This window comes from Sinocyclocheilus grahami, unplaced genomic scaffold, assembly GCF_001515645.1.
Source record: "Sinocyclocheilus grahami isolate Dianchi unplaced genomic scaffold, SAMN03320097.WGS_v1.1 scaffold176.1, whole genome shotgun sequence".
NCBI lineage: Eukaryota > Metazoa > Chordata > Actinopteri > Cypriniformes > Cyprinidae > Sinocyclocheilus > Sinocyclocheilus grahami.
This window is the reverse complement of record NW_015505355.1, coordinates 836,250-852,901: the sequence shown is the minus strand read 5'-3', so window position 1 is coordinate 852,901 and position 16,652 is coordinate 836,250. Positions and strand designations below refer to the sequence as shown.

Sequence of the window (16,652 nt, the reverse complement as noted above, 5' to 3'; positions counted from 1 at the left end):
AATAGGAAAACAAAACTGGCGTTACTTATTTGGAAAAGTAACTCTCAGATTTTTTTGTTGATGTAAAAAAAGACTAAAGACATGGTAACTGACTGAAGATCAAGCCTTCTTGTTCCACAACCAACTTACACAAAAGGTCAAATGGTGGAAAGGGTTTGCAGCTACAAATATCTTGGAATTACTATTGACAAGATGCGTTTTGATGTGCATGCTGAGGCAGTATGTATGAAACGCCAGCAGCTACTTCACTCTCTACAGAGGTTCTCTACATGTAATATGAGCAGGACTCTTATGCCCATGTATTATAACTCTTACACTGAATCTGTCTTTTTTTTGTTTTTTTGTTATGGCAGGTAAATTTTAAACATGTGAACTCACTGAATGTTGTTGTTAATCAGTGTGGCAAGATCATACTTGTTAAACAGATTAGATTATCAATTATCTTTGAACGCCCTGTTTTGCAGAAAGCGAGACCTATTCTTGGTGATGCAAACAACCCACTGTTTTAAAAATGTGTAGTGCTTTCTTCTGCCTAGACTAATAAGCAGTCGGTATAAGCAGAATTGGCTTATTTGTTTTGGCTTGCTCCATGACTATGTGATTTAGACAATATTAAAAATTTTGTCAGTGGCATATAGTAAGGAAATCAGACCTTTTTTCTTGGCTGTTTGTGGAGTGCCAGAGGAAGGTGTTGTCATGTCCAACAAATCAGGACGCTGCTTTTGCATGCAGGACCGCCTGCAGGATTTCATCTGACTGTACACAGAGAGGGGGACATTTTTGCACAAAAACAAAACAAAACAAATCTAGCAATTTGTATATGCTCGTGTTAAATTCAATTCTGAGAGAACTTTCTGTCAAGCATTCATGTAACATGTTTTGCAAGAACAAGTTTTATGCAATAGATCTAGTTTATTAATAAACACAAAGCAAAGCAATTCTATGTAATTTGATCATATTTAAGTTTTATATATATATATATATATATATACATACATACATACAATTTATATGAATATAATTAATTGTAATATAATTAATTATAACTTCAACTTGATTACTATTATTATTATTATTATTATTTTAATTAAAAATTTTTTTTACAGTGAACACCATTTTTATACAAAACTACAAACTAGTATAGTTATTATAGTTAAAAAATAATACCCTATAATTTCTTCGATTTTACACAGCTTTTGAATGCTGTTTTCACAGATCAGACTGTATAATGCAGCGCAGAGGCAGCATGATATACACTGGAATTACAATTGCGCAGATAAATATTGTTATGAAATTAATGCTTTAAATATTTTTTATTTATTTACTCATTTATTTTTTGACTATAAAAGTTGTAGCCTTCTTTTAAATATGACATTTAAATTGCCAGTAGGTGGTGACAAAACGAGTCAATGTACCATTCATTCAACAGATTCATTCAAAATAGCTAATTCATTCAGGAGCGAGGCAAATAACTGAGCATCCCGTATTGTAAACAGCAACAGATCTGTGTTTAAGTTTAAACAACTAACGATTAATTCCTATCATATTTCCGTTAATGCTTTTTGTTCCACGCTAAAAACATTTGTAGCTAGACTAAAGCATCAGGGCTCAAACCGGAAACCATGTTTAAGTATATAAATACCGTTTGTTTTACTGACTAAGAAACCTCTTCAGATGGTTCAGTGGGAATGGTTTGACCAGTTCAATGAAAAGAAAGAGCTGACGCAAAAGAATGAATAATTCACAAATGATAGAGACACACATAATAACTGCTGAAGTATTTGCAGGGAAAACTGATGCACGTATGGTACGCACAGCATGCAGCTGTACAGCTGCAGGTACCACTGTCGCATGTGTTTTGGTCCGGAGAAGAATACTGCTTGATTGCAAATCAAACAAACGAGCAGCAGTTTCGCTCTGGCTCAGCGATGAGATGCTGTTTTTGAAAATATAAAATTCACTTAGAGGATCCACTAAACACTTTCATTCAGTATGGAACCCAATTATTTCATATTTTAAAAAGCATGCAACTCTCCCCACAGAGTAAAATTATAAGTGGAATCAGAAGACCTATGTAGATGGACATGGATATTACGTTAGAGAGAATGCGCTAACAATAGTGATAATTATTTCCTCAGTGTCTATACTAGCCCTTCTGGGAAAAAAACAGCCTATGTAATCAATGTACCAATGTAAACTGGATATGACGAGTGTCATGAAATATGGTAAAGTTTGAGGCACGCAGCTCTGAAAGATTTAGTTTTTATTTGTATATATTGTTTTTATTGTCATGCTCAAATAAGCGGGTTTAAATTCACCCAAAACATAAACAATGTTACAAGAATGGATACTTAATAACAGAATAATATTGGTTTATATTTCGATTAAATAAGATGAAATTGTTCAAATAAATTAAAGGGAAAACAAGTAGTAAATTTCAAAATAATTATTCTTTTTAACTGTAAATCATTGTGCTCTCTTGAACCGCAAATATAAATAAAGATTAAAAGGAAGAAGTAGATGCAAGATCACAAAGCAGCTTTCAGTTAGAGTCCTGATTCTGTCACCATCTATTCGTTACAAAGCACTGTCAGTGGCATGTTACTAATTAATTCAATTTCTAAAGCAAATTATATCATAACATATTTATAGAATTTGCCAGTGTGGCTCTGCTGTGTTGCAGTTTGCTGTCAATAGGTAGAGTGGGCGAGAGTTTGCTACTCTGAAATGCAGCAAAAGTGTAGGCACACAGAGCATCTCAACATCAGCTGCCCGTCACTAGATTAATGGCTATGTGGGAGTCGAGGCCCTTGTTATTAGATATTTATTTATTTCCTTCACTGTGTGTGTGGTAAAATGACGCAGCAAGCCTCTATTTTTTAGTTTAGTATAGACAGTCTGTAGAAGTGGCGTTCCAGCGTAGGGCGCAGCATTGGGCTTAGGAGAGCTGATACCGATCAGTTAAAAAAAAAAAGCTTGATTGGCCCCGATCCCAATCCTTGAGATCTGCTCTAGAGCTACATAGTAATTTGCATAGTTTTGGTCAAACATCATCTGATGTGTGTGTGTGTGGTGTGTGTGTGTGTGTCAGATGGCCTCTTCCTCCATTTACCTCAGGACCTTGCTAATGAATTTGACCTTAACAGTAGAGTAGCAATTCAAGAGGATTGCTTCATTAAAAATGTAATTATGGAAATTGGTGGGGACTTGTCAGCGGACTGACTGATTTGTGAGATCTGAAAGATTTGTGAGATATTGAACAATGTGTCTCTAATGAGTTTCTTACTGTTTTTCAACACAAGACAGACACAAATGTAGTAAAATATTGTACAAAGGAGGTACTAACTCAACGCAACTACTAAATGAATGCATCATCTTATGGGAAGATAAAACTGTGTTTCTCTTCACAGACTAATAATGGGAAGAACCTTATACCGCATTAAAGAATTAAATGAAAGATGGCGTTAAACATGAAACTTCGAATATGAAGCACTGATCTTCTTGCACAGCCAGTGATCTGGGACATGCAGATGAGGCCCTGAGCTGGGTCCAAAAGGTCCTTATGAATCTGGAACATGCTGATGAAAGTACCTTGAAGTGAAGGTTTGCTCACTGGAGCTTGAGGCTTGAGAACCCGGTCAATCTGCATATGTTTCTCTGTGATTCAGAGTCAAGACATGCTGTACAGTGTGTGTTGTTGCTTCATAAGCTGAAAGCACAGAACTTTTTGTGTCTGTTAATGTCGTTTCTCACTGGACAGAGACTCTGAGCACAGAGTGTCTTTATTACTTTACAATAAGAAGGAGATGAAGAGAATTTGGTTAAAATGGTGACTTGAAACTTGAAACTTCTCAGAATACTTTGGCAATGTATTGAATTCACATGTACAGAGTCTAAACATGATGGAAGAGTGCTGAACTATCATGTGCGCATTAATTTATATGTTAACAGCTGAATATGTGTACAAATATTTCTGAAGTGAATTTATTGTAGTCGTATGTCCACTTTGTGTAAAAAAAGCGTGCGGAGGTCCATTACAAGACGGGGAACATACCAGCATCGTAAGGCACATAGCACTTCCACATTTCATTAAGCAGCTCAACCATTTCCAATACATAATACAAATAATAAGAAATGTTTCTTGAGCATCAAATCAGCATATCGGAATGATTTCTGAAAGATCATGTGACACTGAAAACTGGAGTAACAGAGGTTTGCTATCACAGGAAATAAATGCATTTGAATGTTTTTAAATAGAAAACAGTTCTTTTAAATTGTAGTAATATTTCACAATGTCACAAAATTGTTTTCTTACCGATCTCATCTTATAATAATCAATATTGTTTCAATCTTACCGACCCCAAAATATTAACATTGGTGTAAACTAGGCCTATATTTTTATTTATATTATATTTTACTATATAATAATTATTATTACTACTATTAGAGAGAGAGGGTGTGTGTGTGTGTGTGTGTGTGTGTGTGTACAGTATATATATATATATATATATATATATATATATATATATACACACACATATATATGTATATATTTTTTAAAGCATGCCATTTCTCAAAAGCAAAAATGCTATATGAATTATTTTGTAATTCTTTAATTAATGAATATAATTTATTATTTTAAATTAATGTTTTAGAAATTTAAACATAAAAAACAACAACATTTGTACATAATTGCTTATCATAAATTGAATCCAATCCCCAACAGAAAAAAGAACAAGAAATTTTTTTATTATATTATTAATATTGTCGGCACCGATGATCCTCGTGGGCAGCGTGCCGACATGCGCTGCGTCATTGCGCTTCGGCGTCCCAAGTTCGAGTCCCGGCTCGCGACCTTTCCCGATCCCACCCCCCTCTCTCTCACCCACTTCGCTTCCTGTTGACCTACTGTCCTATCTAAATAAAAGGCATAAAACGCCAAAAATAAATCTTTAAAAAAAAGAAAAAGTGCATTATTGTGAAATATGTCTTGGTGAGATTCACACAAACATAATCTGTTATGTCTTACACAAACGTTTAGTAAATGGTTGGGGAAAAATCGTATGTGTAACATTATATTTGATCCATGCATTACAGTACGTCTTAATATTGATCTGTCTCAATGTTAATCATATACATTAAAAGAAAAGACGGAAACAATCACTGCTCTTCATTAAACTACTATTTATTTACATCTTTGTTCTTATTTTTAATAACAGATAAAATAAAAAATAGATATATTGTGATTAATAATATAGTAATTGTTATCAAGAAAAGAATTGGAGGAATCTTCAGAAAACTTTAACTCGATTTTTCTCAAAATCGACTCTGCTGACTCTATCGCATTCAAACTCATTTTTTTTGTCCGAATTCCAACAAGTCATATATCATTTTGAAGGTATTTTAATGGAGAATGTGAAAATAAAAATAACTCATTTTTGAAAATTTGCTCATTCAGACTCATTTTGCCAGCACAGGTCACATGTTCTGTTACATTATGCCTGAATGCTAGAAACTATAAGTTGTTTTATTGGGAAGTGAAACGGAAAGTGTAGCTACACTTAGAGTTTACATTCTGTCTGCAATGGATATGAATGACGCAACACATTACATCAAAAGCACATAAAACCCAAATGAATCAGTGAATCTGTCTACACTGGTTGCGCCAAGTTGGCAACAGCAAGCGGATACCTCTTTCTATTTCTGACAACTGGAGAAATAAGGATAACTGTGCCATGTCTCTAAATCCTTTTATGTATCCCTACTCAAATTGGTCTCTCTAACGTGCCAAACTTGTGGGAGGTCTGGTCCATTGAGTAAAGCTCTAATTATTAGTTATTAGGTAAAGCCTAAAAACAGAAAGTTTGCTGGTTTGAGTCGTACATGGGATGATGCATGATCCATTGCTTTTATGCAATCAGTGTGATTTCCCTTGTGTGCTGGGTATCGCAATTTCCACTTGCAGTTCTATTTACTCTTCTGTCTGTCATTTACACCTGAAAGAACTGTAAAGATGTCATTGGGAAAGACATTGTGCAAGAGAATTGGAGACCATTATTGGTCTTATGTCACCTTTTAAGTGGGATCTCTTGCTCTCTTTCAGTTTGAAGAGGTCTGAAGTCTATCTCCTCTTCTGCTGTCATGAATATTTTAAGGGCTTCAATGTGGAAAATAGTTTTGTTTCCCCCGAGAACATTATTTCCCAGCAACCTTTGATTGTTCGCTGCAGTCAGTCCTCAGAACTGGAGCCTGACACCTTAGTAACAACATGTGCCAATTATTCTTGGATGGAGCTTTGTACCAGGGAGTTCTTTTGTTGTTGTTGGTGGTGGTTTTTCTTCTTCTTCTTTTTTTTTTTTTTGTGCGAGAACATCCCTGTGGTACAAGAGCCATTGTTAAACCACCATACTCTGACACTTTAGATCCTAAAAAGGCAGAAAATATAACGTTTTAAGAGCTATGGACTTCTTTTTCTTGTGTCAATCACAATGGCATATTAAATTGTAATTTTCACATTTTTTTAAATTTTATTATTTGCATTTAGCAATGTTTTGTTAATTAAGGTGACTGTTTAACTGATGGATTGTTATTTTTTTTTAACAGGGATTCTTTGTGTCGGTATTTTACTGCTTTCTTAATGGGGAGGTGAGTCAATGATGCGTTTAATTTCATGGTTGGACGGAACTGGAAGATGACTATCAATGACGAGCCCTTTCCACAGCCATATCACCCCTTCACCTTATCTGTTTTCTGCCACCCAAGTCTGTTATTATGTGGGAGGCTATTTACACTGGCTCGCTGCACACAAACACCAGGAAGAACAGATCAATCTATCAGCACCCTGCAAACTGCTCTCTTTTAATAGGGCTGTTTTTATTACTTATAGGATGCCTCTTCAGTCACCTATAACGATATCTTCTTAATATCAGTATCACTTGACACATCTGTCATTTTCTCCAGAGATTTCCCTCTTCTATGTCAAAACAGAAACGGTCAAACTGATATTATTTGTGTGTGTGTGTGTTTATAAATATAAGCTGGCTCGCATATAGAATGTGTGCACGTTATTAAAATTTCTGCATTGTGGGAGAAAATGTATGGAATTTAAAAATATTTAAAATGAAGTGGAATCACTTTTTTTGGTAGCTTATAGCATTATCAAGTTAGCTAAAATATTTAGTAATTGAACATGCAGGGGGTTACATATGCATCAGTAGCTGATGCTGTGGGAATGTGATAGTCTGAAGCCTGTATAGAATAATGACAATTGATTGGCTGATGACGCTTAAGGTATGTGTCACCAGGACATGTTTGTGTCATCAGATTTCTTCACTGAGGCAACCATCAGCCCCGTATCATTTCATGTTATAACTAGGTTTTATGTTTTACGTAGTGTCTTTAAACCCCCTCTTTTGTGCAGAACTACTTCCTTCCGCCACGGATTCAAATCTAAGTTTGTCAGTTTAACAGCTGAGCCCAAGCCTCCGTTACTAATTCGAAAACATCACTTTAGAACGAGTAACGTAGGAACATTGAGTTGCTTAATTAAAGGTTAGATGGACTGAGCGAGTGTGATTACCTGCATCTGATACAGCATTCATTCTTCAGCTCAGTCACATGTTTACAATAAAACATTATTTTGAATATCCGCTGAGGAAAGCGATATCTTTGTCGTACTATCCCTTCATCTGTTACGGATGATTTCCGATGACAGTGCTGCTCAGTGCATTTGTTGGCTGTAAAAATAACTTCCTTGTTTATAACCCCGTTTCAGTCTTTTTCAATATAAAAGCTAGGCAATTCAGTCAAAAGTACAACGGTGGCACTCTGATATACTGTACAGCATTCAATTTATATAAAATATAACTTGATGGGGTTTTGCCCTCAGCCAAAACTATTTGCTCTGGGACATATAACAGATTACTCATGATGTCTCTACAGTAGTTAAACATGAGATATAATTCATTTTGGCTAAATCTAACAGAATATATTTTGTCGGCAAATTCCAGAAGATCTGGCGAGGTGAGGCTGCACTCGGCGGGTTCATGAGCGCTGAATGACCATTTTGAAGTCTAAACAACTAAATTCTTGACTAAAAACTCTTAAAACTACATTCTGTTACACAAAAACAGTATTATTTATAAAATTATAGTGGACTAGGGTGTCTGCCAAGACACTCGCTGTGAGAAATACTACAAGTGGAGTGATACAAAGTGAAACGGTTGCTGTTATCAATAGAATATCACACTGCTGGGAAAGGACGAGAAAGAACTGTTGAATAAATAAATAAATATACACAAATTAGCTTATTAAAGCTATGTCATAAGGCCTCATTTACACTGCAGGTCTTGATGCCCAATTCTGATTTGTTGCCTATATTCGATTTTTTTTACTGTCTGTTAACACGTTCTTTCAATTGTGACCCATAACCGATTCGTGTATTTACACTTGCCATACCATTTGAAACATCGCGCATGCATTGTTGTCATTTACCGCCTCCATACGTGCTTCCTTCTGAGAATAATAATTTTCAGAGAATTATTTTCACATTCTCCATTAAAAGACTTTCAATATATATATATATATGATTTGTTGAAATCTGACAAAAAATGACTGAGCTACACCCGTTTGAAGTCGATAGCGTCAGCAAAGGTGATTATGAGAAAGAAGCAAAAGTTTCCTCCAGTTCTTTTCTTATTAAGAATTACTATATTAATAATCACAATATAGCTATTTTTTATTTTATCTTTGCTATTATAAATAAGAACAGATGCAAAAAAAAAACCAGTAGAAAGAAACAAATAATGCATTACCTTTATCATTTTACATCTAAACAAAAGCATTCATGGTCGCAAAACAAGTAATCAAAAAGCAGTTCAGTGAAGAGCAGCGAGTGATTCCCTCTTTTCTTTTATTGTTAGATAGGTACTCCTCTCAGAAAACGTACAAATAAAGATCACTTTAGTTTAATTACTATTTGGAGCATTGGGATCGCTAGACGAGGGCTTAATTAACCTTTTTTTTTTTTTTGGCCTGTAGCTCAAAATAGCCCGTGCGCACGGGTCACATGTGACGTTATTAAAACGCGGAGAAAATTTTGTAGCTAGATTTAGCGACTTCCCCACCCCTTTTGAGACTTTTTTCAAAAGTTTAGGGACAAATATAGCAACTTCTTGGACAAACCTTATCTAAGTTCTCATCTTGCCCACTGATCTATATTCATCTTTATATAGATCAGTAAATTTGCCATTATGATGTCATCTAGTGGCATTTAGCTACCAGTTTTTGCTACTTTCAATTGAAAGCAGTTGGCAACACTGTACCAAATTGTCGCAGTTTTAATGACGTACAGAACGTAATGCCTTAGAAAGTCTGATCTGCCTGTTTACAAGACATATCTGTTTTATATCTGATTTATTTCCACATATTCACGAGGCCTGAAAAACCAATCTTGAAATATCCGAATGCATGCGTTTTTTTCCCTGTTTACGGTCATATAAAATATCCGATCTGTCACATATGAGCAAAGAAATCGGAATTGGGTCACATTTAACTGACGGTGTAAACGGGGCCTTACAGCTGAATCAGTATTTGGGTTCCATGCCAGATAAACATTTGTTTATTCTTTAATTTGTGTATCTTTAGAATGTTATTCTGCAGTCTAATGACCTCTCTTCATATCTGATCTGTATTTGGGGTAATAATTGGATTTTTGTTATGACCCCAGGCAAGATGGGGAATATTATGTACGAGGTACATACCGAGGTACATTTTGAGGTCATAATTCCTCATAGATACACACCCTGTTAGGAGCTACTGTATAAATGCTGTTAAGTGTGAGGATTAACCTGCTGTAGTCCACAGATGCAAACCATTCCTGCAACCGCTGTGCATACGAGGCGCACCAGATCTACGCTGCACCGTGCTTTCTCGTAGTTTAAGTCCATTCAGCTTCAGTCACGCTACGCGATTGAGAGCATGACAGCTTACAGTTTATTCTGCATTTATTGCTCATAGCTATGCATAAATTACAGCTATAAATGCTGGTTATTTTTAATTCAGTACGAATCACAATGAAGCTGTTGTGTGAACAACAACATTCACACATACATACAGTGGTGTTCAGTAGGGTCACACTGTAAATCTGGTATTCAAAGTCTAATTTAAACATTAAAATAAACTAACTTTTAGGATTTTGAAAAGGTAAGGAAAAATGCTTCAGAAATATTTAAGATTCTGCAATATTTGTATGATAATCAAATGCAGATTTTTATCTGAACATTTAAAAATTATTAAAATATATTGCTCTATCCATTTTAATTTCAAATCCTACATTTGAATGAAGACTAAACTATTCTAGGGCAAAAGATTTTTTACAAATAGTCATTCGGGGTTAAAACAATTTGCTGCTATTCATCATTTGAAATCCGCATTAGGGGAGTAAATCGCAGGATTCGTCACAATTCGATATGATATCGATTCTCATACCCAGCGATACGATATTTGTCAGTATCCCAAAAAATGCTACGATATGATTACAATACGATTCGAGACAGGAGTATAATGATCGATTTATCAATATTATGATATTGTATACCTATTTTAAACAACTAGCTAAATTTTATCTCACAAATGCAACCAAAATATATAACATGAACATTTTTCAGAAATTTTCACATCCTGTACCTCAATTGAGGCATTGACAACAAAAAATCCTTTACCTCAATCGGGACATTGACAACAAACAATATCCCGAGTGTCTTTTACGCTTGCCTTGTGTTTTGTGTTCTTCACTGTGTTTTGATCCAGACATTCAATATTCTGTATGTAACAGTGGAAACACAGAAAGCCAGTGCCTCAAGGAAGAGAAATCGCTTTCTTAACCTACTGTGACATTCGTCATTCACCCCTGTTGTGGCCATCAAAACAAGTAAACAACTGAACAGATTTATGGCACTGGCTCATGCTGTTAACATAAATCAATAACATTCTAACAAGACAAAGCCTGTGCAGCCTCTCAGCCTTCTTTGACTAAAAAAAAATACCTCAACACCACAACCTGAGAGTGAAATGGATAGAGGCAACCTTAGATTGGTAAGCTTTTACTGGTAACAAAACCTTCATCTGATTGGGAGCAAAATTCATACAGGATGGGCTTGACGACAAGGGATGTAAATCAGCAGTCCTCTTAAGGGATGTCAGGGCCAATAACAAAATCATCTAAAATGTCAGAATTCTTACAGAAGCTGACTCAAGCGACTTGAATGAAGGCCATGGTACACCTTCTAGGACAGTGGTTCCTATCCTGGGGGGTTGTGAACCCCACTAGAGATCACTAAAGATTTACAAGGTGTTTACAAGTAGGAGGGTTACAATTAGGGATGAAATGGTAACAGATTATTGACAAACCACAATAAAAATCCTGATGGTCATAATTTCTGATTTATATTTTAATTATCATTAAAACCTTATTACCATGATTTGAAAAGCTCATAGTAAAAACTGTCCAGCTTTAAGCAAAGTTAGTAACAGTCTCACGTGAGCACAGCAGGCAGCGTAGGTTTATTTTTGTTTGAAAATATGGCAGATCGCAGTGAAAGGTTTTACAACCGAGTGATGAGGGAAATTATATGAATTAAAGTATGAATGAATTATAGGCCTGTGAATGTATCTCTAAAGTGAACCGACTCTCGAGAAAAGTTTTGATGGCATTTTTTTTAATCTTCCCTCCATATACTGCCTAATTAAGCATTGTTTATAAGCGCAGCAATGCTTTGTTTACTGAAACAGCTGTATTTCTGTTGTTCCATAAGTGCCACCTGCTGTCTGAGAGTGGAACTGCATTTTTATTCAGCCTGTTTGGCATTTTTGTTTAAAAATCAGACTGATTTGTAAATATTAACCAGTTGATGGAAAATAATCTATAAGAAATTCTGGTAATAAGGTATCTAGAATTATTAACAGAGCAGATAATAATTTTGATTCATATCCCTTTTCTTAAAAATGACTTAAAATATGAAATGTGAGATTTATCTTTTTTTTTTTTTTTATACAAAGTAATACATGTTAGTAGATAACTGACAAATAACTTTAATCACCAAGTGACAATACATACAGCAACAGTATAAACAGGTGCAGAACATAGTGAAACAAAAATAAAGTACTGGCAAGCACTAAACCTGCATAATTTATTTATGTTGCATAACATTGCTGGTATATAGGGTTACTTTATTACTTTTTATAATTTTGAAACCTTACGCAAAAGTGCTCAAGAAAATCAGAAAATAGGTCACAGAAAGGATTGCTTTACAGCTATTTTAGATTATTTCTTTATTTCAGTCACTTTGGATGGCAGAAACAGTGCTTCTGTCGCCAAAAGCTTGTCACATTTTATCAAGAATAATCTGGCAACAAATTCAAAAACTGTCAACATAAAAATAGCAAAAATGTGGCCACTTAATCTGCATGTTAACTAAGGCCACATCCACACACAGCCAGAGCTTTCCCTATCTGATCTTTTTTCCCCTTCCTTTCCTTTTTTTCTTCGTCTCAAGAAATAGCTGCGTACACACAAAACCACTGAAACTGACTCAAAACGATGTAGTATACATGCCAGACCAGTATGTGGCACTGTAATTCTGCCACAGAGATACACTAAACATGGAGAAGAAGACTTAGTGTCACAATACGCTGGAGCAAGGAAACGAGGAGACATGTAGATTACACAAAACGAGAGTCTTTAATAATCCAACATGGAGACACAGAACACAAGCATAACGTTCAAGACCCGACAAATACAAACTTAACAGACTGGGACTTTTAAACACAGGCCAATCAGGGGAACACAGGTGCATGGAATCAGTCAATTAACGGGGACACGGAACACATGGGGAGGGAAAACACAACAAAAACCAGTCCATAATCCTAACACTTGGAGCATGTGCATAAACCTTGTATGCAAACCCAACACAACAACACACAAGAAGATTTTGCTTTAGTAAAGCTAATTGGCTCAGTAGCTTCTGCAGCACGAACATAAGCATGTAGTCCACCATTGTTGCTGTTACGTGACGTAGTGGTGTCTAACTAGGGTCGAGACATGGGGTGATGACATCATCATTTCACAAAATATATGGATTGGCTGTACACACGAAAACGCAAGGGTGTCATTTTCAGATTTATCCACCCTGGGACCTGGATTAAAAAAATAGCGGTTTCAGGCTCCCAAAACACCGAATCTGTCTGAACAAAACGGCGATACGATACAAAATGTTTATGTATACAGCTAAACGCGTCTCTGTGTGGATGAGCCCTAAATGTCTGGTATGGTATGGCATGTGTATACACTGATCAGCTACAACATTAAAACTACTGCTTGGCGAAATGAATATTATATCGTTACAGTTGCATCTGTCATAGGGTGGGGATATATTAGGCAGCAGGTGAACAGTCAGTTCTTGAATTGCATTATTGTGCGTGGCCTCACTCATAATAAAACCCTCTGAGACACACACTTTCAAAAGGACATTGCATTCCACCGTGACTAATGATAAAACGCAACTCAACATGGGTTAGTGAAACATGATATCCAATAATGAAGTAATCATCCAAAGGCTTCTCAAAAAGCACAGACAGATAAACCATCTTCCTGAAGAAGGGAAATCTGAGTGATGGCACAGGCGTGTGTTTTTGAGGCACTGGAGACGTAGTGCCTCGGTGGGTGGGGTTTGCAAATTGTCATGATTCTAAACGGGCTTTAGACCATCATCACACCTGGAGGGTGTTACTGTATCCACTGCTAATGTAGCATTGAGTTAAAATATGAAAGGAACTCATCTAATACTTTTTTATAACGTATACCCTACACAGTGGCACTGTAAGCCTAAAGGGGGTTGCACACCAAATGAGAAGTTAACAAATATTTGTGACTAATATCATGCAATTTAATGGAAAGTGGTGAGTGAGTGGTGCTCTGTGGCCCACCGGGATTTTGAAAAGCCTCTTGAGTTGTAGCTGGGAGACGTGGAGAGACATTGATGGTGCCACTGATGTGCTAAAAAGACACAAACAGTTGTACTTTTCACATTTTTACTGAATACAGTGAATAATCATTGTCAGTGCATGGTGTGAAAAGTAACCAACTCTTGAATTTAATAACTTGTCAATTCTCTTTTAGCAGAAAATCCTGCTTATTTATTATTTTGGGCCATCTCTCCCCACAAATCTGTTTCATTTTATGAATATTTCTATGTTGTCTTGAAAGCTCTGCTCTCTTTGGGTTATGCCATGGCATTTGGATTGGCTCAAGGTCAGGACTCCAGGAAAACATATATTTTTCTCTTTCAACCTTTAGTTGATTAACTTGTGTGCTTTGAATCACCTAACCTTTCAAAAGCTTTGAGTCATGAACTGCTGTCCTGACATTCCCCTGTAAAATAAATCGTAGAATGGGTTGTTTTTTCAATGCATGCACAGCATCCAAGCCCTGGAGAAGCACTAAACCACAATGCTCTTTTCACCATGCTTAACAACTGGGGAGAGGCTTTAGTGTTGGTCTCCAGTGCCCATCTGTTCTTTAAAACAATTTTGTGCACTTTCAGTAAATGTTCTGAACTGCCTTTGCTTTTGGACCATTTGTTTATTTGTATATTACACACATTAACTAGTATTTCTTGACCAGCCTATGTGTGCCTTTATTTAAAGGACAGGACACCTGTGCAATCCACACATCCCTTTAAGTCCAATTAGCTTTTGAGAAGTTGTAACACAGAGGTTCACTTGCTTTTTCCAGTCTGCCCTGTCAATGAAAATACAACTGTTTGTGTGTAATTAATCATATTGTTTTTGTCTGTAATTGTGACATAAAGATCAGAAGCTCCAGCATGCTTAGAAAGCTTTATTACTCATTACTAGCATTCCAGTGACCCTACATTTTTTGAGTAAGCAATATAAAAATCCAGATGTTTCCAAATGGTTCACAAACTTATTTTTGTTTCTGTATAGATGCATACCATGTTTGGTCCCAATTTGTTTTTCTTTAACTTTCTCTGAATTTAAAAAGGTATCTTAGCAACTGTGCCATAATCCAATTATTGTAGGCTACATTGTTTATTTACTAATTCATGTATACATTAATTTATTTTACATTTACATGAATTCATTTACATTTATTCATTGAGCAGATGCTTTTATCCAAAGTGATATACAAGCAATTCATCTTAAAGGGGCAAATAACACATGCTTGCAATACAAAGTTTCAGACATAGCTTAGTACAGAACAAGCAAGAACATGGAGGGATTAAGTAAAACTGAATGCATAGATTATTATTATTTTTAATTAATATGCAGTTAAGTGCTCATGGAAGAGATGTTTTATACAACATTGTTTTTAATTGATTAAATAAAAAAACATTTACTGCATTAAACAGGTGGCAAAACTAAAATGAATCATAAAATGAAATCTACGTAAGATTCAATCATAAGATTCAATCTACTGAAGCTTTGGTTGCTTTTGCAAAACAAGGTTCAGAACGTTCTAGCAACTATATAGCAATGTGCTGTGCATTTTAAATAAATGCAAAACAAACAAACAAACAAAAAAGATTGCAGTATATTTGACCATTTCCATTTCATGGAATTCTGCAGATTATCCTCCATAGTCAGTGCAGAAAAGTTAAAATGCTGAAAGTAAAATACTATAAATTTCATGTTTTTTTTTTCTTTATAGGTACGTTCTGCAGCCAGAAAGCGTTGGCATCGCTGGCAGGACAATCACGCGCTGCGAGTCAGAGTGGCGAGAGCCATGTCCATCCCCACCTCCCCCACCCGCATCAGCTTTCACAGCATCAAGCAGACCACAGCCGTCTGACCTTTACACAGTAGCTTTTCCTCTTTTATAATTCAACCACACAGTTAGACTGCAAGTGGCATGAGAGACCAAGTGATTGTTTTTGGCCTTTGATGGAAGTGGGTGTCTCCTCTGACAAGCAGCGAATTGAATTTATATGTCTGTGTAATTTTGTGAATGGGCCCTCAATTGAAGGGTTTTAACAGAACTGATCAAAAGTTTTTTTTTTTCACTCAATAGTGATTGTTCTGGACAACATCTATCCTTGCCAACATTTTTCTTAAAGTTGCCAGCTGCCGCCAGCATTTTTGATCATTTCACAAAATTTTCATGTCCCCAGAACATATTTTTTTGTATGATTTCTGAACAAGCATTATGTCAAAAGAAAAGAGAGCATCTGCTTTTAAACAAACAAACAAAAAAAAACATTTTATTCTAGCTTCATGCATTTTTTCATCAACACTTGAATGTGTTTTATTTTTAAAAAAGCAACATTTGAAATGAACAAAAAGCTGAGAAAATCACATTTTTTGTCAAAGACTATGTCTGGATCAGATTTAGATCATTGATCAAAACACAGATGGAGTAGTTCACTTCCATCAGCACCCCCAAAGCTTCACAATTATAAATCACTGTCTGACTCAACATTTCATTCAGTAACATTTGGCGGTTTTGATTTATATGCTGTTTAATGTTTGATGACCTGCATCTGCTCACATATGCAGAGATTCAGGACTCTTTCAGAAGATGTGTAATAGTGCCTCGTACAGTATAACAGTGGCAACACGGAAAGCTGGAAGATTCA

The 16,652-nt window shown here is 35.7% G+C and overlaps 1 protein-coding gene across 1 annotated transcript in view; it reads left to right on the top strand.

Moving 5' to 3' along the window:
• Positions 1 to 16,103, top strand: part of LOC107593817 (corticotropin-releasing factor receptor 2-like) — a 43,429-nt gene extending 27,326 nt beyond the window's left edge. The window contains exons 12-13 of the mRNA XM_016283696.1: positions 6,604 to 6,645; positions 15,728 to 16,103. Of these exons, the coding sequence (XP_016139182.1) occupies positions 6,604 to 6,645; positions 15,728 to 15,868 (183 nt within the window). The 3' untranslated portion in view covers positions 15,869 to 16,103. The remainder of the gene's footprint in view (positions 1 to 6,603; positions 6,646 to 15,727) is intronic.
• Positions 16,104 to 16,652: the final 549 nt, after the last annotated feature.